The 26,256-nt window shown below is 40.5% G+C and overlaps 1 protein-coding gene across 1 annotated transcript in view; it reads right to left on the reverse strand.

Moving 5' to 3' along the window:
- frem2b (FRAS1 related extracellular matrix 2b) overlaps window positions 1-22,068 on the reverse strand; it is a 49,745-nt gene extending 27,677 nt beyond the window's left edge. The window contains exons 1-2 of the mRNA XM_039598011.1: window positions 16,877-22,068; window positions 15,685-15,774 (exon numbers count right to left, since the gene is read on the reverse strand). Of these exons, the coding sequence (XP_039453945.1) occupies window positions 15,685-15,774; window positions 16,877-21,887 (5,101 nt within the window). The 5' untranslated portion in view covers window positions 21,888-22,068. The remainder of the gene's footprint in view (window positions 1-15,684; window positions 15,775-16,876) is intronic.
- Window positions 22,069-26,256: the final 4,188 nt, after the last annotated feature.

A 26,256-nucleotide genomic window follows, 5' to 3' on the forward strand; every position in this document is an offset into this window, starting at 1 on the left:
GTGATGCATGAGGACAAGTAGCAAAAAATAATTCTTTTTCCCTCATCTCATAGAAAACTCGTTGTATTATTTATGTCATTAAAATATAATGAACACACTGATTTACTTTGATGTTTTCAACCAGACAGGAGGTTTAAAGTTAAGAAGATTAAGAATGCAGTAAAATCTGAAAGAAGACAGAAGACAAAACAAGACAGATGCTGAGGTTCCTTAAAATTACAGATCCAGATGGAAAGGACTGAACTGTGAACCTTGAGTAGAAAGCAGATTTTCTCTGCCCATAACAGAGTATTTATTTTTCAGTTTGACAACAGGCATATCTATTTGACACACAACTTCAAAGCACGGCTGTTTCTCACCTCATTCTGATTCAGAATCACGTTTTAAAAGTTTATACTTTCAAATACTGTGGATTTCCCTCTGTGTTTAAATTATGCTTAAATATGAAAATTGTAGCTATCTAAAATTGATCAAAAGGTTTATCTGGCAGTGTAATAACATTTAATCATTTTTTAATGCTAGCATTCACTCGCTTGTCTGCTCAGGCACCATGTCACTGTGGAACACCTCGCTTTTCTGTTTTAGTAGGAAAAGCCACCGGCGCTGATGGCGAGATCAAGTAGCTCGGCAAGGTAAGTGCAAAACATTTGCACCACATTATGACAAAATTTCCATCACTTATCTCAAGACACAAATGACAATTCCAGAGGGAAAAGCTGTTTGGGAAGTCAATGTGGCGTTAAATTTGAACTAATAAAATCAAGCTGTTCAGCTCTGTTATGCTTCTCACTACACTAGCAGTACAAAAAACAACATCATTTAAAATATAAAATACTGTGTGCAGAGAAAACATGCTTTTAAAGAAAAATATTGTTGGCAAAATGCATCAAATATTACATGTGTAACACATAACTTCTATTAAATGACAATACAACATCCTATGGGAACCTGACGCACATTCTTGAGGTCTACCACAGTGTAGGCTTTCTGCTTCCTGTGTGTTCCACATCATTCTTCTGGAGACAGGTGACCTATGTATGACAGGGCCTCCCTACACTATTTGGATTAAAGCCAGCAGCATGTCACTCATGCCACCAATAAACACTGTGTGTGTGATCTCTGAGCTGTGGCGCCTGTGCTCCACAGAAGTGGAGAGGCTTTGGCTATTCTTCTGCCACCACTTGTTTATCTGAACCTTACATTAGATAGAGTCTATGTAGGTATAGAAAATGAAGGCAACAGATTATTTGCACACTAAAATATTCAGATAGAGAGTGGGACAGAATATAGTCAGATGCACACCAATTCATGTTCAAGAAAGTGCCTACGCAACGAATTTAGCCTCAAGGAGGATTTTCTTCCTTTTTTTCAGGATCACTCACATTAAACACCTGTTCACCTTCAGCGTTATTCACAAACATGAACAAGCTCTATTAATTATTCACTTTCCCTATCCATAAGAGACCGAGGACGACACAGCACTGACCCGCACTTTCAAACATCAGAAGAAAAATATTTATGTTCACAGTTTATACCAGAGTATATTATAGGTAGAGTCCCGGAATGACATTAGAAAACGTTAAGTTTAGCGTTCCTCAAGGTCTTGTTAAGCTTTAGTATGGGCTTCAGGGAGTGGAGGTGCTCATTTCCAGAAGACCACTTCACTCCCCTAGATTTCTTTCTAATTAAGATAAGCAGGGGTTGGACTAATTCCACTTCAAAGAGGCCCAAAGGAAAACATCCAAGTTAATCTTTAACTAGGTCTCACAGTAGTGAGACAGAATTTAGTGAATATCTGTATCACTTATGTTTGGGTCTCTTCTGCAGTGCTAGTCTTAGATTTAATATTAGACCATATTTCCACATTATCCTTATTTTTCCTGGATAATCTTAATGAATTCACCGGATTGACAAACTGCCTTTGTTCTGTCTTTGTTAGTTTCACACTATGCCTTTAAGCGCTGGCAGTGGATGTCACTCTAAATATTAGAGACAACTGTCAGACTCTGCAAACAAGCACTTAACTACAGCCAACCTCATACATGAACCATCTGACAAACCCTCTTGTACAGTTCATGTAGCTGCTGTCCGTTCACATAGTGGATGTGTGATGAAGGACAGAAGCCTTTTGAGAGGGGCCAAAGAATGTGAGAGGCTGCACTGTGCCAACTTAGAAAATGGTCTCCTCCCTGCATACATGTTGCAGTCGGCCCTTATTTGGTCACCGTCAAGCATTGCAGGCCACGGTGCCCCATGGACCCTTGTCTGTTCATTCAGCCAGGCAGACAGATAGGCGGCTCTTTGCTCACAGAGTTGCAATGCACTGATTATGAAGGATAAACTGGGACTAACTGATGAATCCTTTTAGACTCAAAAGACAAAATGTATCTAAAAATACATGTACTCTAAATTCACTGTCATGTAATGGAATAGACTGGCATTTATACAGTGCTTTTGAGGTGTTGCTGAGCAATTTACACTATAAGCCACATTCACCTTTTCACTCATATTCATAAGGCATTTTATTCTGTATATTTAAGAATTAGCTGTGTCTATGTTACATGCACGTGGCTAATTTATAATCTAAGATGCAGATTTTGGAAGAAGAAGCCAAAGGACCCGAGAGAACTCTAAAAGGGACATGAGGAACATGAAACATCAACACAGACAGTCTGTGCTAATCACTTCTCCAAAATGGTTTGTTCTGCACATTTCAGCACTGCAATGTTAATAAAAATATAGCTCGATAACTAAATGTGCACCAAACCTGCAAAGTAATTTAAGTGTTTTGGTTTGTTGTGTGTTTCAAAGCTTTCGAGTGCAATTAGACCCCACTACAAGAAAAAGCCACAGGAGCTTTTCAATTTATTTATTTATTTTAAATTTATTAATAAATGTATGAAATCACTTGTGAAGTATAACTTCACAGCTCTGTACAGCTATCAGAGACTGAAGGCAGAGCATGTTTAAGTGCAGAATAACATTTTCTTTGACTTTTATGCATTTATATGTTGGAGAAAAGCCAAGAAATAAATATTCAAGGAATAAGTTCAAATTTATTTCATATGCAGATGTTTCCAACTACAAACTCTGCTTCAGTGTTGCACAGATAATGTTTTTCTACACTTCATTTGTTTGCACTGGTGTGGACAACAAAATGATGTTTCCACACCTGCAGTGCGAGTCGCAAAGTCTCCTGAAGCAATTTGCTAAAGCAAATTCATTCATACCATTAATCAGCACCTCTAAAACATTATCATGCAGTCCTGTTTTTCTTAAATCAGCAGCAAAAAAAAATCAAACAATAACAAAAAAAACCCAACTACTGTTCGTGCCATCTTTTAATTAGCATAAAAGAATGTCAATAAGTGTTAATCAGTCTGTCTATTCAGCATGTGGATCATTAGCAAGACGCCCCATCTAATGATCAGGCTGCCATCAAGCTTTGAGGTAATTGGCTACATTTGGTGAATATTCATGGTCGCACTGAAAATTGCTTTGAATAATTTGGGTTGCTATCTCGATCTTACAGCTAGGTTAAAATTTCATCAGAATCCAATGTGTCCTCAAAGATGTAATCATGCTATTTAGGGTCTCTAGTGTCTACTCGATTTTATACATCCAGGATTTTAGCGATTTTAGTATAATCGTCTTTAATTAATTTGCATAACAGAGGCAACGTCGCCTTTGAGAACATATAAGTCAAGAGAAAAATCAATACCTAATTTTCTTTCAAAGAAACAGCAAAGGTAAATTTCTGTGATGGAAAGTAAACATGTTATATAATCATCTCCTATAAAATGACCTTTGCTTTGAGGTCCACAGTGTGTGAGACTATACCAGCATACTTTTCACCTCTCCAATTAAGGGAAAAGGGATTTAATAATCCTGTTGAAGGAAAAAAAGCACATGGCAGAGTACAGAAAGAGAGAGAGAGCGATATGGTCTAATCACCCTAAGCCTTGTATGCACAGTAACGAGTGGAGAGCTGGCCATGGCTTGAAAGATTTAGAATGGTTATGATTTCACAGGTCCTAAACCCTTTTCTATAACACAGACTTTCAGGGAACTGGTCTGCCATAAATCTGGCCACTCCAGCAGCGTCCTTTCTGGCTGCTGTTGCCTCTGTGTCCACTCCAACACACGGTGGTCACTCTGGGGCAAGATTTGTGAATGCTGAAAGAAAGGCGAGAGGTGCTTTTGCACAAAGGTGCCAGGTCATAGAGCCATACAAGGCTTAAATCGAGCAATGCTTTGCTCTCAGTAGGGAAAGTTCTTCGAGATTAACATCTGAACCCAAAGGTGATTAAATTCTCAGAGCTCTTTCCAAATTTCAAGTGCAACAGTGAGAATTACCTCTGTCCTTAGTGACTAAATCCTGATTTTTTAAAGCTGTTTAGAAGGTCAGTGTCTGCTTACTGCATTACATCTCTGCTCTGAGACTTTATGGGGTGACAATTATAACTATGTTGGCTGTGATTAGATTACACTTTAAAGCATTTTTATAGTTTGATAAAAACATTTTACAAAATCAAAACAGGATCAAATTATCAGCTCCTCACAAGAATCAGAAAATAAAAAAATGTTCCACCCAGCATCTGCAGAATGAAATTCAAGACACTTAACATTATGATTTCAATACTCTCTTCTACCCTGTTCTTGACACTAAGGATCCTTTTAAGCAATCATCCTGTTTACACTTTTTGATTCCTAATTGCAGCACCAGGTTGTTGTGGAAACTGCACAGTGACTTTCTTTTGGGGTCGAACAGCAGGAGCCACTCACATGTGTAAAAAGGCAATGAGCAATTCCCAGAGCTCCTATTTCAGACGGGGCTCCTTTATTCGTCCCCAGGAAAGAAATGTGGCAGAGGAAGTACAGTTCAATGTGACTGTAGGAAAAGGTCACCCATTCCCTGGGAGTCTTCTTCACACTCCAGTGTCTTTACACACTGCCACAAATGATGTCATTTGTGGGTGCAGATATCACAAAGACACATGAGAATAACTGGTGAGAATACATTTTTGAAATAAAAACATCCGTCGTAAAACTTCTGCTGTATTTCCAGTTTCAAAGTCACAAATCCGCCTTTTGACTTTGGTGTATAAATTCAGACATTTATACATGTTGACAATTAATTCAAATCCAACATCCTTCTTACAAATAAAATGTTAGCAAATTATCGCCATCATTTAAAGGTTTATTACTCTCAAATATATAAGTTCATAAATTATTTACCAAAACATTTAAAGAGTTATCAAGTTGAGAGTAAAGACTTGCATGGACAGCTCCAATTTCCAGTTATCCTGACAATAGACAAATGTAGCGTTTCTATGTTTTACTGACATCGCGTACTGCAAATGAAAACATTCAGGCTTTTTATATTCAATCCTATTAGCCTTGGGAGGAAATATTAGTTCAATTAGAATATTTCCAGAAATCTTAAGAAGCAGCATGAAGCCAACTCTGCAGTGCATGTCTGCACTTTGCGATTTTACAACATGGGGCATTGTGCCAAGCACTCAAGGTGAGGACTTATTTCTATATTTTTAGAGGTACTTTTTGTGTTTAGCCATGTTGACAGGATAGTATAACAGACAGGAAAGTGAGGACACCCAGGCCGCTGCAGTAGTCTTTCAGCATATGGGTGAGCTATACCAGTGCCCAGGACCTCTATCACAGCTTTACGGCTAATATTTTCTATATTTTTCTTATATTTGATGAAAATACAGTACTTAACAAGATCACAATCGACATAGATTTCAAGTTATAAATTTCAATATATAAAGATTTAACAAATGTTTAAAGATTTAACCTTGAAAGTTAATACACAGGGCATTTAAAGTGCATCAAATTTCTGAAGGATATCTCTTTTTCCAAAGAGGTATCAAAGCCTCTTCTGAGGGCTTTGTATATTTTGATTGTATAGGTGAGCTCAGACAAAGTATTCATTGATTGCCCTTGAATAGCATTCCAGCCTGTCGAAGAGGACGTGGCCTCGAGTGTCTTAATTAACAGTCAGCCACACGGTTTACGGAGCAAAAGCCTGAACTCTCAATAGCAAGGGAAGTAACAACAAAAGGCTGAATTAGCAACTACAGGGCTTTTTTTTTTCAACATTCACAAGTAAAGGTCACAGTGGATTTCAAATCAGGAGTTCTTTGCTCATTACCAGTCAATTATGTACAGTATGAACACCATGGCGCATAAGCTGCTGAGGTAGATGTGCAAATCTTCTGTGACCTGCTGAAAAAGCTGCGTGAAGTGAAGCTGGTGCCAAAAAAATTTTAGCAACCCTTTGAGTTTTATTTACATGGAGTTATTTAAAAAAAAAAACACCTTTCCAAATAGCATGCTGTAAAGAATACAAGAATAAGATACCTTTTGAGCTTATCTTAGCTAATAAATAAACATTTTTAAGTCATTTCAGAGGAAACGATCTCAGGCAGAAAAGAATGTGTCTGCCTGAGCTTACATTTTTACAGGTGCATATGCAAAATGTATCCCAACTCTCAAATACTGCTGGTGACTGAACAGAAGAACAAAGGTAGCGAAATAACAAGGAGGTACAAGGCTAAGTGCGAATATGGGAGGGAAAACAAAGAAACATAAGGATGCAGGAAGACAGGAGTTGACAAAGAGAGGGGGGACGTGCTTTTTCTTGACCCTTGAATGCTCAGTGTTTGCTCTCTTGTCAGACCGAATAATGGTGGACTGTTTGCTGAAAGCAGCAGTGTGAGGCCACAGAATATAAAACCCCATCCCAGTCCCCCAGACTCATGCGCTCCATACTAATAAAGCCGGGCATTTCTCGAGTCTGTTGGGCCGGCCTCCATTGGCTTCGGCTATAACAACATGTTTCAGCTGCATTTCACAGTTGTTACTTGCAAATCCTCACATGTAGTAAAGCGTTTGCCTTGGAGCAAAATGCTCCCTAAAAAGCTGAAATGGTAATTCCTAAAGAAGTGTTAAATGACTGTTGGCCCTTTGTTTATGATGGGTGAAAAGAAGCCATTGAGTAGAACTGTGCAAACCTGCATTTTAAAGATAAGCATGCTGTTCTGCATTCATGAAAAGAGCGAAGAAAATGTCTAAGGACTTAGTGTTGTTATTGTCTTCTCCTTGTAATATTGGACTGAAGATTAGTCTGTGCAGCAGAACAAGCCCTGGGTTCAAAAATATGTGCTGGCATGTTAAAAGAAGAGTACTTCTAAGGATGCCTGCAACATTTAATTTCGGCAATCAAATGGATTTTTCTTTTTTTTTCTGGCCTTTGAATCATTGTCAAAATAGCTTCTGGAAGTCTTTGTTGGCGACAGTGAACCTTATGATATGAAAACCAACTTTTGGTACAAAGTCAGATACACTCTTGTCGTTGCATGGATGAGTTCTGTGCTGCAAGACCTCTATTCGGAGTATACCACATTGCATAATAATATCATTTAAATTTATTCTCTTCAGAGACCACTGTGTTGTGTGCTACCACATAAAGGCACTCAGTGTTGTAGGGAGCACAATTACCTGGCATCCCATGGAATGGAATAAAGTAATGCGATGTAATGAATCTGAATATTTCTCAGACTGAAAACTATTAGACATGAAGGACAAGAGATGAATGTTGGAGTTACAAGAGAAGCGAGCAGAAATGTCATTCTTACCTTCAGATTGCTTTGTTAAATTTAACAGCCACACTGAATATCCTTTAAAACATTATCACCTCTTTTTAAAGTTGAAATTAAATCTGCACCTGATGTTTCGAAGCTTTAATCGCACCAAATGTTCTGCTCATACATATGACTTATTAACCAGTGATCACGTTTGCAGTAATGTTTGGTGGCGAGCGTAATGACTTTAGCCAGTCGCCTGAAAAAATAAGCAGTAAAATGCAACCTCTTTACCAGACTGCTCAGTTGTCTCAACCTGCTTCCTTTGGCCTTTATTTCTGTCTCTTGTCCCATTTTCTTGCTAATATGTAACTCTTCACTTCACTCCAAGCTCATGTGCTGGAAAACCAAGATAAGCCCATGCATGGTCTAGTTAATTTCTGGCAGCAAGACATTCCTGAGTTTTCTTAATGGGGGGAAGGGTTCATCTGAGTGCTGGACATTTCCACGGCTGTCTTTGAATTATTTTTCATGCTTCTCAAACTGATATAAGCCAAAACAAATTTTAGGAAATGCAATGTAAGACAAATAACTAAGAATTGATTCACATATCAAATGCAACTTTTGGTGGGACATATTACTTGACCAGTAGTGGAAAAATACTGATATGCACTGCCTTCAGCTCTCTAAAAAAATATAAGAGAATAGATGAAGTGAGCGACAGGAATGTTCTCTGAATTAAATAACCATAGTTTGAGGCTGTCATATATTCCTTGAAATGGAGAGAAGCTTGATACTTACTGACTACATAACGTTTCTTCACGGCTAATCAAATCTATAGCAAACTCTAAATCATTTATATTCATATGTAGATCCAGCTGAATTCATGCAGAGTTTACCTACTACATTTGCGCTCTCACAACTTGTCAACACAGGCAGTGTTTAGAGAGTGAAGTGCACATCAGCACATTCATGCCGTCGCTACAGGCGACAGGAAGCAGCTTGACGCCTTGCCCTCACCAATACAGGGACCAACAAAGCACTTCAATCTTTCATCTCCTATGACTACCCCCCCACCTCCCAATCCATTTCTCCACACGATGACTCCTCATATCCTGAGTATCAGGCTACACTTATCGAAAGGAGGTGATGGTGAGTGGGAGCTTGATCAGAATCCCCAAAGGGTTTCATCAGCACCTTTCATGAGATGAGAGCCCAGAGACACACTCCTACCATGTGTGAAAATAAAAACCTTCTCAAGTGAGTCTGTGTCTAAATGCGTATCATCTTCATTTCCCCTCTACTGTATATATTTCCCTTGCATATTTATATACTAAACTTCTTTTTCTTCTTCTTCTTTCGGGTGATCTGCCTCCTCCTCACCCTGTCCCTAATATCCTCTTCTGTCACACCAACGCTCTGCACGTCCTCCTTCACTACATCCTCGAATCTTCTCTGTGGTCTTCCACTTTGCCTCCTGCCTGGTTGTTCCATATTCAGCATCTTGTGTCCAGTATATCCACTATCACTCCTCTGCACATGTCCAAACTATCTCAGCCTTGCTTCTCTAACTTTGTTTTCAAACCACTCCACCTGAGGTGTCCCTCTGATGCACTCATTTCCAAAGCTTGGCCTCCTGTCTTTTCATTAGTGCCACTGTCTCTAAACCAAACATCTACCATCAGACCATCCTTTTCACTGTTGCTTCTATCCATCACAAATCACAGCTGACACTCATCTCCAGTCACTCCACCATGCCAATACACTCTTCTTCACCTCCCGTGTACACGGTCTGATTTGGATAGCTGACCTCACCTATTTAAACTCATCCATTTTCATTATTTCTACTCCTTGTAGCGTCACTGTTACATCCGTCTCTCTCTCATTCACACATATGTATTCTGTCTTGCCTCTACTACTTTTCATTCTCCTTCTCTCCAGAGCATACCTCCACCTCTGCAGGTTCCACCTTCTCACTACTCTCGCTACAAATTACAATGTCATCTGCAAACAATATAGTCCAAAGAGACTCCTGCCTGACTTCATCTATTAATCCGTCTATCACCAGTGCAACCAATCCGTGATGTATTCGCACCCCTAACTTGAACCCCTCTGTCCCTCCTCAATAATATGCTGATGATATCACAATAAAAGAAGTTGGTGTTGTTTCTGCTCTACATCACAGCACTCTAATCAAAAGAGACAACAGCTTGAAATCAAAGACAAAGCCGTTATCAATTAAACTGTAGCTGATGCCAAGCATCTTGATGAAACATTTTAGCAGCGCCAGCCTCATCTCTGATTATGAAATCAGACAGCTGGCCCAGTGATGGAAAGACGGTCAATGCTTTGTGTACGCGAGTGTGAACGTGCATGAAAAACGTGTACAAAGGAGGTGCAGCGTGCAAAGGGCTCCAATCATGAAACCCAAGTATAGCTGGAGAGAGTTGTGACACACTACAGCCTCGGCCCAGCTGTCAGTGGCTTATCATGCGGCAGGGCGGAGAGGAGCAGCTCTGGTCCACTGCTGGGATTCAGGGGCCAGAAACACATTATCCAGAGTGATTTTTCAAAAGTGAACAAAAGCTCTACTCCTGTGAAAAGAGAGTTGTTACAGCAGCAACTGTAGCATCACAAACACTCAGATTCCCTGCTGCTCGTCAAAACGGTCCCATCGGGCGATTTCATGAGGCCAAAAATCACACAGGACACATCACAGAGAGTGAAAAGAAAGTGATATTTTATATTGTGACATAATAATGCAAAATAAAATCCTGGATAGTTTAATTTGACCTAAAGTTTATTTCCTTTTTGTTCTGCCCCTGTTATATTTATTTTAAGTATGACTCAATTTGTCTGGGGCCGTCCTAAAACCCGATGACACAAACTTTAACCTTTTTTTTTCCACATAATGGGGATTTTCACCAGAGGAATCTCAGTTCTGCTAGACTGATATCCTAAGGCAGTAATGACGACACACATCATCATTCGGAGAACAAGCCTGGGCCTGAGGTTTCTATACTTTTGGGAATTTGCCTTTGCTTTGTTAACCTTGGCAACATACACTTTGGCAGCACATAAAGACAGAGAGAGCAAAATCATCAAACAGGGTTTCCCTTCTGTTTTCTAATGGGAAAATTAAAGCAGATCAGAATAAATCAGTAAGTTCCCTAGATGTTTAAGCAACAATTCACCCACATTCTTTGTTGTAATCAGCACAAACACCAGAATGAAAAATAAATGTGATATTGTCACGGCTGCTCTAAATCATTATCTATCATTAATGGATTTGGTGTTCTCTTTTTCTGATGCATTTCAGGCAGCAGAATATGCCTTTTGGACTAAATATGGATTGTAAATATGGAGCAGTAATCTGCACTCAGGAGCAAAATGAACTGCAATGGAAAAAAGGAAGCACAGCACTAACAGACGGCCTGAAAGTGATCCAACAGACTTGGGCAAAGAAATCTGAAAAAAAGAGACTTCATTGGCTTATTCAGTGCCTAAATCATTTCAGAACAATGAAACCTCTTGAAACATGTTTAGGCTTTCCTGCCTTGGAGAATTCTATTATCATCTTTTCATCATCAATAAAAGCATTTTAATCTTTTTTTTTAAGTATTTCGCTGGCTCAAGTCTGCTAGACAACAGTGAATGTTTGATCCCCTCACAGATGAGCACAGGTTTTTCATCTGTTTGGTTAGTCGCTGCAGCTCTTTGCAGATATGCTTTCATTTAAGTCGTCTCTACTCTTCACACACACATTAAAGGAAAGCAAACTTGCACATCCACCTCGTTATGCTGTGCTGAATGGAGAAGGCTGCTGCTGGGTGGTAAACATTGCAAATATAACTGCAATGCAGACTGGTGAGAAAATTATAACACAAAGTTAGCTGCTGACGACATAAGGGACCGGTAAGAGACGCAAATCACTCTCCAACTAAAATGATTAGCCTAAATCCATTCTGTAATTCAGTTTTTCATCCCCAAAGTGAAGCAGCTGTGACTCAGGAACAGCTCTGTAATCAAAGCCCAGATGTTTTATCACTAAATGGTTTTTCCATAACAATAAAACGACTTCACCTATTTTATTGTCTGCAGCACAGCTGGACTGTGAAGAAAACCGAACACCCTGAAACCCCTTTAAACTACCACTACAACGAGAGCAGCTATGTAATTTGCTGAAGCTTAAAGCATACTTTATGAATATGATTCATACCACTGGTCCCAAGGACAGAGGAATGTTATACCCCACAAGAAAGTATAGAAGAGACAGTTTCATTAATAGCAGGCTAGAAACGCTGCAAAACTGCAGAGTCATCTCCTGTGCGGTGATGGGGATATTATAGCATATAGCTATACTAACCTCACAACTGCATGTGAGTGCATGTTCTACACTTACTTTTGTTGTACTCTAGCACGCAATGGGGAGTAAGATAATCCCCCCCCCCAAGCCTGGAATTAGGACGGGAGACAAAGAAGATGGAGTATGCACCCATTGTCACAAGAGATTACAAACCGATAACATGGAAGTTATGTTGACAACATACATATCAGATGTTACTGCAGGTGAAAAATGGTTTGGAGGATTTATTAGGTCGAGGTATGCATGGTGACCTGAACTTATCTTGTTACACGAAGCAGAAATAACAAACAAAACACGCTTGTTGAGGTGGGCTCTGCAGACATGCACCCTATTGTCTCTTTCCATGTGAGAAAATGTGTTCCAGACAGAAAGTGATTCTATTTTTCTTTTCACAGCTGACCCATTTCACTAGAAATCTGAATTATTGACTTACATACTCTATGCTTCTTACAGTGAACAAGTCTCATTAATCAAATGAGGAAAACATGGACAGTTTGTGCATGCCTGCAGAGTTTGACCTTAAAAATATATTTCTTTTCCCAATCTATTAATAATCTTTGGCTGCCTTTTTGTAGCTCACTTAAATAAAATAAAAAAATAAAAAATAAAAAAGCACTGACTGCCTGGAATAAAAAAACAAAGAGTACTACATTGTGTCTGTCATTAAGAACATTTGTGAGGTTGACTGACTGGCTGGAAGTAGACAGGGAATCAGCTCCATAAACAACTGCCTGGGAGTGGGAGGGCTCGTGTGTGCTCAGGTAAGCTCACCTGAATGCAACTGAATCCCTAGGAGACAAGGGGAGAGCTGGAGTCCATCAAAACACAACAATTAACTGACTTAGAATAACAAGGGCAGCACACATACAGACACACAGATACAGCGCCCCCCCCCCCAACAAAAAAATCAACATTCCAGTTGTGTTCCCAAACAAGACACTTGGGCAACAGTTTCTTCAAAACAGCAGACACCTACAAGGTAAAATGTGTGATTTTAGTCATCTGGAATGATTAATTTAAAGCTCTGACAAGCATGACAAAAATGATACACAAGACTCACTGGGAAAATTCGCCCTGTGGTCTCCTTTTTGGCAAAAACACCTTAAATGCAGCTTTAAAAGCCCACAGTGTCAACTTTAAGACTCTAAAGAAATTCAAGAGGAAAATAAATCAGATTAAAAAAATGCACAAATCACTTGTAGACCACTGCACGTAAAATGCAGCATAATTTGGAAGTAAATTCAATATTATTCTGTTTTTTATACACTAACAGGATTAAAAGTTGTACTTTGTAAGAAACTCTATTCACTAATTAAAAATGCTAAGTACTTTGGGATGTGGCCCAGTTGTTTTTACTTGTAGTAAAAAGCCCATCTCCTCTCTTTATGTGGCCGAGTTAATCAAGTGAAACCGTATAAAATGCACAAGCATAATTAATCTAGGTAAACAAAATATCTGCCTGCTTAAAGCACAGGTCATTACTTTAGTCGATACTCTAATACAACTGTGCTATACAATGGATGAGAGTGAGTCAGGTCTAGCACAGTTTCACATTTGGACTCTGAACTCACCATTTACAATTAGAAACGTGTAGAAGTCAGCAAATACATTGTTGCAAAGAGGAACTGAAGCTCTGGCAGCTCAGATTAAAATCCAACACTGTACCCTGTTAACAAGACAACCCATCTATTAGGAAAACTATGATGTCAGCTTCTACAATTAAAGCAAGCTTGTGGTTAGAAGTGAGACTGCCATAAGTATTTGGATAGAGCACAATGAACGGCTTTGCACTTTCCATTCATCCTCCTTTGTGAGAATACATGCCGGGAGTAAATTAGTGCACTGCCCTGTAATAAGTGCAGACTCCAAGTCACTTTATGTTTGGACTGACAATGGAACCAGAAGAAATCCTATAGCCCTTTGTGTGGTGTAAAACTCAATACAGGACCTCACCTGGAAGAGGGAAAAACAGTAAATAAATAAATCCAATAGCTTTGCACACATGTGCTGTTTAAACAATGACCACCACGCTTAAGCACACAAATTATGGTAATCAGCAGTCAGCAGCAGGCGCATACTCAAAACTGTGACTACATTCACAGTTCATCACAACTATTGGCATAAACCCGTGGAATCTCACTGAACAGCTGCAACATGAAAAGCAACTTTTCACACTCATAGCATTGCCAAGTGCATTTGGTAAATTTCCCAATGAACTTGAAGTGAGAAAGAGAATGTTTTCCACTGCTGAACATGACATAGTGCAGCTGTGTGCCAGTGTACGGCATTCAGCTCCTCCACAACACGGCTGTTCAAAGAGCTGCAGGCTCTGTCTAGGGATTTAGGGCAGCCACCAGCCCAGCTTAAATCTTATTAAAAAAAAATCTTCACTGATTGCCTCAAAAACTGCACTGCAGTACGTGGTGAGTCCTTATGGATCGGCCATCCAATGAGATCATTCATCAATTTGTTAAGCTCTTTAGGTGCCACTATAAAGTACAATTTTCATATCAAAGAATGACATTTTAGAGAGGTGCACTGTATCTGATAGTTGCCATTTTATGCTTTGTTTTGTTTGAGGACATAACTATGATTGAGGACGGAATAAGACAAAAGCTGTTTTGAAGTCTCGCAGTGAGCGCTGAAAGGAGTGAATCTAATTGCCAGTCTGGAAGATAAACTACCAGTGTGGGGATATGTGTGTCATCAAGCATCAAGCAAGGTACACAGAGAAAGAAAGTGACAAAGAGGGAGAGAGGCCCACAGAGATCCATTAAAACAAAACAAAAAAAGAAAGCCCAAGTGAGACAATAATAAGGGACTGAGCCCTCACTCAGCAACAAAAAAATCTGCATGGGCTCAACTGCTGATATTCAGTACCAGCTCCTGCATTTGAGTCATCTCTTATTAGCACCCCATCCACCTGTTGAGATTGATTTTAACCTGTCAAATATCAAACCGAAGGCACGGAAAATGAGAAATGAGAATGGGAGCTCACTGAGGTGCTTGTGGGAAAAGAGGGCCCCTATTAGAGCCGTCCTTTGTGCTCACTCATCACAGCTGAAGGATAGCAGAAAGGACACACTGTCAGGCACACTGCTTCTGCTAATCGGCAACACCGGCATGATTGCCTCAAACCATTCACAGAGCCTGCGCCTGATTACATATCTACAGCTCTACTAATTAGTAACTGGCTAAATCAATCATTACTTTCTAAAAAATAATGAGCGACTACGGTTAGGTGCAAAAAGACTGACCTACCTATGGCATCATTTGCAGTAGGACAAACTAATGAATATACTAATGAATATTTGAATAAAATTTTAATAGGCGTAAAAGATCTAACATTCCTTTTTTCCCCGAAATGCTGGTGGAATGAAATTCACCAGAGCATAAACAAAAGCTATCTAGAAACAGTATATCTTTCCTTCTATTTCGCTGCATGCCTGTTATCTCACTTATTTAAGCTGAAATAATGGAAATCTCTGCAATCTTTGCAGATGCCTTTTGATTTGTAATTCTGCCTAATTAGGCACATTGTTGAGTGGATTCAAGCCTTTCCCTTCTTAGAGAAATCTGAATTTATTAAACAGCAACAGCGTGACAAATTCACTGTATCATTCTCAAAAGTGAGCGTGTCACAGACTCATTTCAAATTTAACGGCTATCACTCAGTATAACTCCAAGAGTGGATGTTTAAATTGAGGAACTTACCGCTGTCCTCAATGGAGAAATGAAAGATGTCGTTTGTCGCGTTGTCCCCATCCCTCAGAATATAGCATATGCTCATGTCGTCAATTTCAGCTGAAAAAGAGCACATTTACATAAGTAAAAGCAAAATCCTGCTCACAAAATTTTGCATCAGCTATTTGGCAAAAACAACTAACAAAATATGTTCAGTTTGTTCCTATCTACTTGTCAGTGTCTTTGTGCCTGTGTGCTTAAATGTGCACGCTGACAGCGCCAGGGGAATCCGAGCAAAAAGAACTGCCTGAAAGGGCTGTAAACAAATAAGACTCTTGAATGATGCCGGACATTAAGACCAGCTTGACTCGTGGGATGCCATCACAGCAGTCTGTCTGCTTGCCATCTTGATAGCGTGGTGCTAGACAGGCTTCCTTATAGCACTAAAAACTGCAAAGTTTCCACACTTGCTGCGTTCAATATTTTATATCAGAATATCTCCCTTCAAAGGGACCGATGCATACAAATGTGTAGCCTAAACTTTCAAATGCCCAGGAGATAGTGTCTTTATTTACTGTCTGTTTACTCTTGTGAGAACTCTTGAAATATTGAACAGGCCTCTAGGGGAAAGCATCTCACAGTGGCTTAGTAAATAAAAGCAGGGAATACGTGGATATTGACTGTGGCTGCTACCCTGATATTTACCATTACCAAGACACCCCTCTGGTCTGTTTGAAATGTAACTTCTGTAGCACACCATGTTATTTACAAAGCCAGTGATTTGCTGTGAGCTAGAATACCACATCTCCCTCCCTCTGACATGTTTGCATGTTCACATTATTTATCATCACGTCTGTAAATCTCTTGTCTACTGTTATATTCCTCTGGTAAAGCACAAACCACCATAAGTTGCCTCCAAAGTGAAATGTTTTAGGCACTGTTTGAAAAATGCTCTCCTCCAGAGAGAACTGGTCAGCCTGAGGTACTAGCATACTTCTTTCTGTAAATAGGCGCTCTCTAGAGTGAAAACAAAAAGTTTATGATTTTTAAGACCATTGGGGTAAGGCCATTTAAAAGTCTAAGTAAAAGCAAAGTAAGATTAAATTCACATCAAACTGCTCCGAATATTTAAAAAAGTCTTCTATGTGAGTTTTACTGCAGCAGATTGCAAATCCATCAGAATGTCACAGGACTGAAAAGCTTTAAAAAGCAGCCCTCTTACCTTGTGTGAAGCTGTTGATAGTTGCATTTCCTCTGGCATGGTTGATAAGGTAGCCATGTTCTGGGGCTACAGTAATCCTAAAGGTCACAGAATCCTGAATGCTGTCTCTGTCCTCTGCTTTCAGGGTCTTACTAGTGATCACAAAGCCTAAGTGGCCTGTCTCCAGAACCCACAGTGTTGGGGCACCTTTATTAACCAGAACCTGCGGCACACCATTATCCACGGAGAGGATGGTAATCTTCATCATTTGAGGCTTTCGGGTCTCAAATACAGTATCGGGGAAGACATAGAAGTCTGTGTGAGTGCCATCGGTGACAGTGAAGGAGAAACTGTCCTCTGTACTCTCTGTGCCATCGTGCCTGTAGCTGATCAAGTTCTCATTCAAGTCCTGCTTTGTGAATGAGGTGACAGGCCGGGTGTTGTTAAAGAGCAGGCGACCATGAACTGGAATCTGAGTGACTGTGAATTTCAAGAGGCGGTCAACGCTGTCCCTGTCTTCAACTGTTAGCTCGAAAGGTGTGATGAGTTTGTTTTCTCCCTCAGTCACTGCCAGACTGTGTACCGTCAGTACAGGCTTTTTATTATCCACATCAGCGATGGAGATGCGGAAAGTGCGGAACACAGGATTATAGCCATCAGTCACTTCAAATTCAAAGCTATCCATTTTCACTTCATCATCTGATGTGTGAATGTAGTAGATTTTGTTGCCAGCCAGCTGGAGCTGTGTAAAGGATGAGATGGGCATTCCAGGTGCGTCTGTGGACTCCAGGTGTCCTCTCATTGGTGCTCGGGTGATTGTGAAAACTAAGTGTTCATCTGGGCTGTTGAGGTCACTGGTACTGAGGAGGTCTGTTGTCAAAGTAACCCTGCCACCCTCTTTAAGAGATACACCTTTACTGACCACATCAGGGAAAACCATGTCTATGCCGCCGATTGTAACATAGAAGTATCTGTCAATCAAAGGGTTGATGCCATCAGTCACATCAAACTTGATGAGGTCTCGAATTCCCTCTTGTCCATTGTGGATGTACACAATCAGACCCTGATCCACCTCGCTTTGTGTAAAATTCATTCCAACTGTGATATTTTGCAACGTCCCCGAAGGCGTCGTTCTTTGCAAATACCCTTGACCAGGTCCGTATCGAATTATGTATGTTAGCGTGCTATCCTCAGAGTCCAGATCAGTAGCTTTTAAAACATCGCTGTTAATGACTTTCACATCACCTATCTCTATTTCAAGGCCATCATTGATTGCCATCCTTGGGGTTTCGTCGTCCACAGGGATAATCATAACAATGACTGTTTTTTCCACACTGAACTTTCCATCTGTAAGAACAATATCAAAGCTGTCCTCTGTTGTCTCTGAGTCATCATGCTCATACACGTAGCTGGAGGCCTCCCTGATCTGATCCAAGGTAAAGTTAGACACAGGGATGGTGCCAGTAGTGAGCTGATTGAGAATAAATCCATGCTTGGGGGGTTTGGTGATGATGAATGTCAGCTGATCAGAGGGGAGATCTGCATCAGCACCATTCAGAATGGGCGTGTCAATACCTATGTTCATGCCCTCCATAACCACAAACTCTCTCATGTAAATCTCTGGCTTTTCATCATTAGAGGGGATTATGGAGATGGGGAAAAAGTGCCTTTCAGAGAAATTGATGCCATCAGAGCATCTGAATGTAAACCTGTCTTCTACTGGCTCGACTCCTTTGTGAATGCTTTGAACATAATAAATGTGATTCTGTTTGATGTCCTTGATGGTGAAAGCACTAATAGCTGTTCCAGACCTGGATTTCTCTGAGCCTGGGGCTGGGGAAATATTTTCCACATACCCTGAAGTCGGCTGTACGATGATTGTACACAGAAGGTCATCGTCGGGGGTGTCGACATCATCTGCGCTTATGTGGAGAATCTGAATGACATTCTTCTCTCCCTCAACAACAGTGAACTGCGGCCCCACAAAGACCTCTGGAGCCTGGCTGTCCAGAGGAAGAATGGTTACATGCACTCTGACACCTGTGATCTTATTTCCTCCCACAGTCCACTCATCAGACATGTCTGTCAAAGTGAGATTGAAAAAGTCCTCCTTTGTGCTCGAGCCTATCTCCCCACTTGTGTGAGCATAGACCACAAAGCCATTAATAATATCAGCTTGGGTGAACGTGCCCGATGAAACACCTTTAACCAGGATTTCACCCAGTGACGGCGGGTCTTCAACTATGAAGGTTAATCTGAGGTCATCTGTGTCCTCATCTCTTCCTTGAATGACATTACTTGTGATTTCTGTTGCTCCATTTTCCAGTACATCTATGTAGGAGCCAATTGTGCCAGCAGGAAGACTTATAGTTGGAGCCTCATCATCAATTGGTTTCACATTGATCTTTATAGTAATCGGGACTATGTGCACCCCATCGCTGACGTCTATTTGTATGGAATCCACTGTTGATTCATCTCCATTATGAACGTATGAAATTAGGCCATTTGCAATATCCTCTAGACTGAAAGAATTTCCTTTGGTCATATCAGTGAATGTAAACTGGACGTGACCATGCAGGGGTGGCTGAGTTAAAGTGAAGGTTATCTTTTTGCTATCCGTGTCTGTGTCAGAGGTGTCCAGCTCAGCACTCGTAAGGATATGTCTGCCACGCTCAAGCACAGTAAATCCAGAGTTCTTTATTTGAGGCGGCTTGTTGTCCACAGGCTTTAAAAATATAGTGAAAACCCCTTCTACAGTATTCCCAGAAACATCCTCAACAGTGTATCTAAACTGCAAAACATGAGTGGTAATTCCAAGCTCAAGATCAGGTGGTTTGTAAGCTATTTTGTGGTGATTGATTTGAGCCTGAGTGAAAGTTGTGACTTCAGTGTTTGGGTTCTCAGTCAATACCAAAGCTCCCAGTACAACAGGGCTGTTCTCATCTGTGTCTGTCGGCGGCTGCACGATTGTATATTTGAGATCACGATCGTCTGAGTCGAGGTCAGTGTAACGGAGGAATTTCTTTCGGAAGTAAGTAAGCTGATACTCATGCACAGTCATTTGCAACGTCACCCCAGGGTACAGTTCAGGTGGAAGGTCGTCAACAGGGAGAATTTTGATGACAAATGAGCTTTGACCTGATTGATTTGGTGGGTCATTGTCATCTTGAACCCTAAACACAAACTGATCCATGATTGTGCTGGTACTGTGAGGTCCAATGTGCTTGTAAAACAGTTTACCATCAGTAATATCCTGCTGCAGCCATTCAGTCACTACTTTCTCATACATTTCGTCCTCTGTATTAAACTTCCAGGTTGATGGGTCTTCTGGGGCCTCAGACTGACGCAGCATCACCTGCCCCAGTGTGGAAAAAGGCGGCTCGATTGTGAATTTAATCGTGGAATCCTCTGAATCGATGTCTGCTGCACTGAGCATAAGCGAGGAGATAGGCATCATTTGGTTTTTGAATAAAACCAAACCAGTGTTGGCATTTATAATGGGAGGCTCGTCATCTGTTGGCACAACAGTGATAGGAAACAGAAACTCCACCTCGTTTGTGCCATCTGTCATTCTGAAAACAATATTATCACTGTATGTGTCACTGCCATCATGTTGATAAATTACTACACCAGCATCAAGGTCAGCTGGGGTGAAAAATTTCCTCCTGGAGCCCAGAACAGTCAATTCACCATGCCTCAGGCCATCAATAACAGTCATTTTGACTTTCTCTAAATTATCCTCATCACTGATTTCCAGATTCTGTGAACTGGACAGAGGCCTGGACTGACCCTCATACAGCAATTGTCCAGTATTCCTAGTAACCACAGGGGCCAGCGTGTTCATAGGCTTTACAACAATCATGAAAGCAAAAGGATCTGACACAGCTCCCTCTCCATCCACAACCTCAAACTCAATCTGGAAAATCCTCTCAGTGTCCGAATCCACAGCAGGGGGCTTGTAGGCGATTTTCAGCTCTTTGAGGTCTCCTTGGTAAAATGAGGTTATTGGCAAATTCCTATCATCAGTGCTTACTATGTAGCCCTCCTCAAAGGACAGGGGAGATGTAATATTGAAGATTAATTCATCGGGATTAGACTCAACATCCTCTGCAGCCAGCATATCCGTGGTTATTGCTGTCATTACAAACTGATCTACTTCCATCATCATCATGGCAACAAAGCTGGGTTTAGGAGGTATGTTGTCTTCTCCCTCTTTGATTCTGACCAGAATCTGGAAAAATTCCTGCTTGAGCAAATTGCCTTCTTTATCATGTAATTCCACAACCATAGGAATGTAATCTCTGTTAGGTGACTTCAAAGCGAAAGTGTGCTGATAACGGGTGTTCATTTTAATAAACTCATCACAGTCCACCATTGTTCCGAGGCTCTCTTCATCCACAAGTTTTCCATACCTGGGCAGCACATTGCCACTGGAGAGGGAAGCTATTTTGCACTGATGCGCACTTCTATCATAGGTGAATTCTAAAATTTTCCTATCGATGGGATTACTTGTGCCGAGCAGTTTTTCAACAGTGAGCGGCATGTTTTTCGTCAGCACCTCCAGCTGTGTGAAAATTACCTCCACCTCCATCATAAAAGGTATTATAATTGTATCCGTTTGCGTGTCGTACCTGAGTTGTAACCTCACTCTATCCTTCGGAGGACTCCGAGATCCAAAGTGAGAATACTTCACGTCATTGGGACCAAATTCACACGGAAACTTTTTCGGAGACAGGTGTCCAGGCCTTTGAGACAAAGGATCGTTGTCTAGGACTGTTATGCTGCATCTATCACCGGGCTGAACTTGGATAACCAAATCGTTGATGGGATCAATGAAGACTGATCTCCCGAAAGGCACGCGTATCCCATTATTGGCAACCAATATCGTGTCTTCTGACAGCTCAGCCCTCAAGGCGTATGATAATCCATAGCTGTCAAAAACCTGTGCAACCACATCACCTGTCAGAATCACTGCGAGCAGAATCAGAGCGGCGACAGTCCCGTGCAGATGCGGGTGAATAATCCAAGCCATTTGTAGAGTGGAACTGCAGAGGAAACACCTTCAACTTTGTGCATGCACCCTTGTAAACCGCGTACCTCGGTTAAAGTTGCAAGAGTACAAAATCGGAGTTGGATAATATCACGCACCTGTGAACACTGAGGTGCACCATTCTCTCACAGTAGCTGTGCACTGATAGCCCAAACTTCATACTCCTGCCTTGCTGGAGTAAGGAGAGTCACGCCCTCCACTCAGCCAATTGGTCGATATCTCTCCTCCGGAACGCGTTAGACAGGTTTTAAATGGATGTGGTTTGTGTCATTCTGGGCGGAAAAAGAATGTCGCGTCGGTTAAACGCTCAGTTTCATTTAGTAAAAGAATGTGGTGCTATTTATGTATGAGACGTGACTTTGCGTAAGTCTCCAGCAGAACTTGCAATAAGATATGTGAGCAAATTATTTCGTTTAAATACACCAAAAGCAGACTAGCAGTCTTTATTAGATATACATTCAAATATAGATTATCTACTCCAAAATATCCGCATTAATAAGGGAAGGCAATCAGAAGTCCAGCTGTATCAATGTGAGTGCAGAAGAGCGTTGTCTCCCTCTCCTGGTTTGCGCTGGAGTGAATATGCTCTGCACGTCTTCATTACCCTCTAAACTCACATTTTGTAATACTTACTGTTGTGTGCATGTTTGTTTGTTTTTAATCAATTTCGAAAAATCTGGTCTATTATTATATTGATATCTTGTGCAAGTTGCAATTTGCAGGATTTTCTGATTTCATGTTTTCTGTTTTATTTAAGAAGTCACTGTTTTCGTCACTAGAGATTTAAATTATGCTTTGAAGGCACTCCTCAGCTTTTTTAACCCTACTCACAATCCACTCTTAATGGGATCAAAAGTTCTATTTATCCAAATCATGTGGGAACATTGTCCTGCTTCTTGCTGGGACAATCTAATCACAGAGGTCCTCCAGATGTCAGGTGCTTCCCCCAGCAGAGCAGTTTCCTCTGACAAGCTGACAAGCCCAGTCATGAACCGCTCTCTGTACCACTTACCTGGAGAACCAGTGTTGATGAAAAGAACACCCACAAAGATACTGCACTACACAGCAGGGCAGGACAGAATGACTGAATTTTATTCCAAGTAGGGTTGATTTTGGTGCCATGAGCACAGCTGCACAGTCAGATAAGAATTACAAATCTGATAGATTAAGAAATTTGTCTGGTAGATTCAGACATATGTCCAAAGGGGAGTGTATGGAGAAAAAAACATGCAAAATCCTGAACATGTGTGGCATTTTTACTGTTCTCACATTCAATTAAAATGTCAGCAAGACTGAAAAAAAAATCAGATTTCTACAACACAGCCGTGGTATTCCATGAGCCCAGCTGCAGGAATAGCTGCTCAGCTGTGTATATAGTATGTATACAGATACCTAAAATTCCCTGTAAATAGGCAGCAACTCTAGAGCTTTACAGTGCCTGGAAAAATCTGACTTCATTTGCGCTCACTTTCTTTTGATCCCCTTTAGATGATTTTTCATTCCATCCACAAGCTCGTGGACGCAAGCATTGTGTCTGCACCTACCAATAGTTATGCATTAATGACACACAAACCATCTTGCAGCTGGCATGTGTTGAAATCAGTACACAGTAGCTGCCATAACAAACGTTGCACTTGAGTTGCACTGGACACTGTTGACAGGGTCCAATTATAAATATAGCCCAGCAAACTGCAAGGCAAAGCTCCCAGTCCTTGACAGCTCCCAGTTACAAGAGAAAATGAAAAAGAAGATGAATAGGACTTTCTGACAGCAGCAGTGGCAAAGAAGGTATTGGATCATATCCAAACCTTCAGGCTTATTTTGGGGCTAGGGGAAGTTTGATGATATTCTGTCATATCACATTTATATCAAATTTATTGTAAATGACCAATCATTCTTAGTAGATAGAACTGTCAGTCCATGCAGCAACTGAAGACTGTAATCATGCTCCTGATGTGCAGAGGATTTATTGCTGGGCAGTAACACATGGCCCAGGTGGGACTGAGGTTTAAAAATTGCACTTCGGCTCAATTTCACATACCGCTTGTGTTTATCGAAGTAGGAGCTGATTTCAGGTTGCTCAAGTTTTCACACTGCTGACGGCTGACAACAAGTTTCCAGGCTCTCTGTTCGGGAGTTCGACTACTCTTTGTTTGTGGCTGTTAACACTCCAACCTTGGTTTACTTTGTCTCGAGACAACTTTGGTGACAGCTAACTACACTTCTACCGGCAGTCCAAAGACAGCATCTGCATAGAACAAAAAGATACATATATTTACACTAGATGGATCCTTTATCCAAAAATGCCATGTTTTTGCTTGTTGTTTACTGAAAACCTAGCTTCCAGTTTCCTCTCAGCTGGATGGCCTCCCAACAGGCTAAATACTGGAAGACTTGTATTCCCTCCTGTCAGTAACAACACTGTTATTTTAACCATTTTCACAGAGATATACATCATGTAAGGCGCCTTGAGCTCTGAGAAGTGACATCAAGTCAACCTGATACTTGGATAATGAGGCGCTGCAGGATGGACCATCTGTGCCTTCAGCCTGAGCTCAAATCCGGAGCCAAACAGACTCTTCACATTGTTTTGTTATGTGTGTATACTGTCATTATTAACATTAACCATTATGTCTGGCATTAACATCATTTGAGATTTATACCCTTCAAACGTGGGTGGAATGCAACTCTTAAAAAAAGCAATATTGTAATTAATAGACCACAGAATGCATTAATTAAATCGGAATTAATTGAGCCGCTTCCCTTTCTCCCTTGTGCTCTTGATAAATGTCTCCTTTGGCACTACCATGTTTGCTTCAGAGTTCATAAGTGACTCTGTTCCAACAATTGCCTTGACTTATCAGGGCTATTTTTGCTGGTGGTCATTCCCTAGAGACAATGCAACCCTGGACCCAGTGATCTCATTAGGGCTATTTTAGCTCATCATTTCTCTGTAACATTGAGTCGAACCTCTAAGCTGAAATGATGCCAGCTTCTCTGAAGCCCTTCCCTATAAAAGTAAATAGTGTAACCCACAAAAGCACGATGCACAGCCTACCAGCAGCCAAATCCATCTTCTCTCGTTTATATTACTCTTGGGATACTAAAGAACAAAAAGGCAGCTGATCTAGTGAAGTGTAATCATATTCTTTATTTGCACTCCCAAATTCCCCAGGTGTCTGTGAACCCATGAATTAAGACTATAAAATATGGCCTGAGCACACATATTGCTTGCAAAACAAGTCAAGTATATTTATGGTATTCTTTTAAATAAATAGCTACAATGCAAAGTACTTTGCAAAAATCCAGGGATAATCAACAGATAGAACCAATTCTATGAACTGGGACATAATTTTATGTGCATGTGGAGCTACCTTTGTGTGTATAAAATATAGGTTGGCCACATTATGTTGACTTCCACTTAAATCAGGAAAACTGCAGACTATAGCACTTTAGCCTTAGCAGGGTGGAGAAAATCCAGATACATGGGTGGTGCCAGTGTGACTGATGTATTTGTAGAAGAACGTCCGATTTCAAACCATAAAGTCACTTGCTTTGCAGAATGAAGTTTGTTGAGCAATTAAAGAATTCAGAAAATTAAAGAATTATGAATGTGATCATCCTTTAAAAATTGTGTAACGAAAAAACAGACTTTAAATTCTCTTTTAGTCAATAGCAGTGTTTATATTTCGCCTATTTATAAATGATAGCTATTCATGGATATTGATTTTTAATGAAACATGGTATTTAAGGTGACTTTAGAAAAAAATTGCATAAAAGTTCAAATTTAACTTCAAGAAGTTTGCAGATGGAAGCAAATCAAGAAAGAAAAATTGAACTTTTTATTAATCATCATAACCAGGTTTGTCTATGGGGCAGGAAAGAAATCCAGTTCAGCAATGCAGTTGGTTCATTAACCGTTAATATGTCAAAAAAATATGCAAAAAATCATGCAAAGAACCTGGTATAAAGAATAAGGGATAGTGGCTGGGATGAGAAAAATAAGAAATGGGAAAAGGCGTGAATAAAACAATCAGATGAGTCACAAAAAAACTCATACAGTATTGTCAGTGGTCATGGTAGGAATAGTGCAAATGATAACATATATGTAGTGTGGTGTGGGGAATCCTTGGCTTGTGGAAAAGTCTGATGGCGTCTGCCTTAGTGGAAAACATGTAGTCTGGAACGTGAACTAGCAGAGTGAAAGAAATGGAGCTTGGATTAATAATAACTGGATTTTGCCCACTATTACCTGTGATATACGATTGTTAAAGGAGGCCATTTCATGACTTTAATACTAATTTTTTTCATAGTAGGTGCAGGGAAAATGTCTGATCTGAGTTCACAAGTC

The sequence above is a fragment of the Oreochromis aureus genome, linkage group 14, assembly GCF_013358895.1.
Source record: "Oreochromis aureus strain Israel breed Guangdong linkage group 14, ZZ_aureus, whole genome shotgun sequence".
Lineage (NCBI taxonomy): Eukaryota > Metazoa > Chordata > Actinopteri > Cichliformes > Cichlidae > Oreochromis > Oreochromis aureus.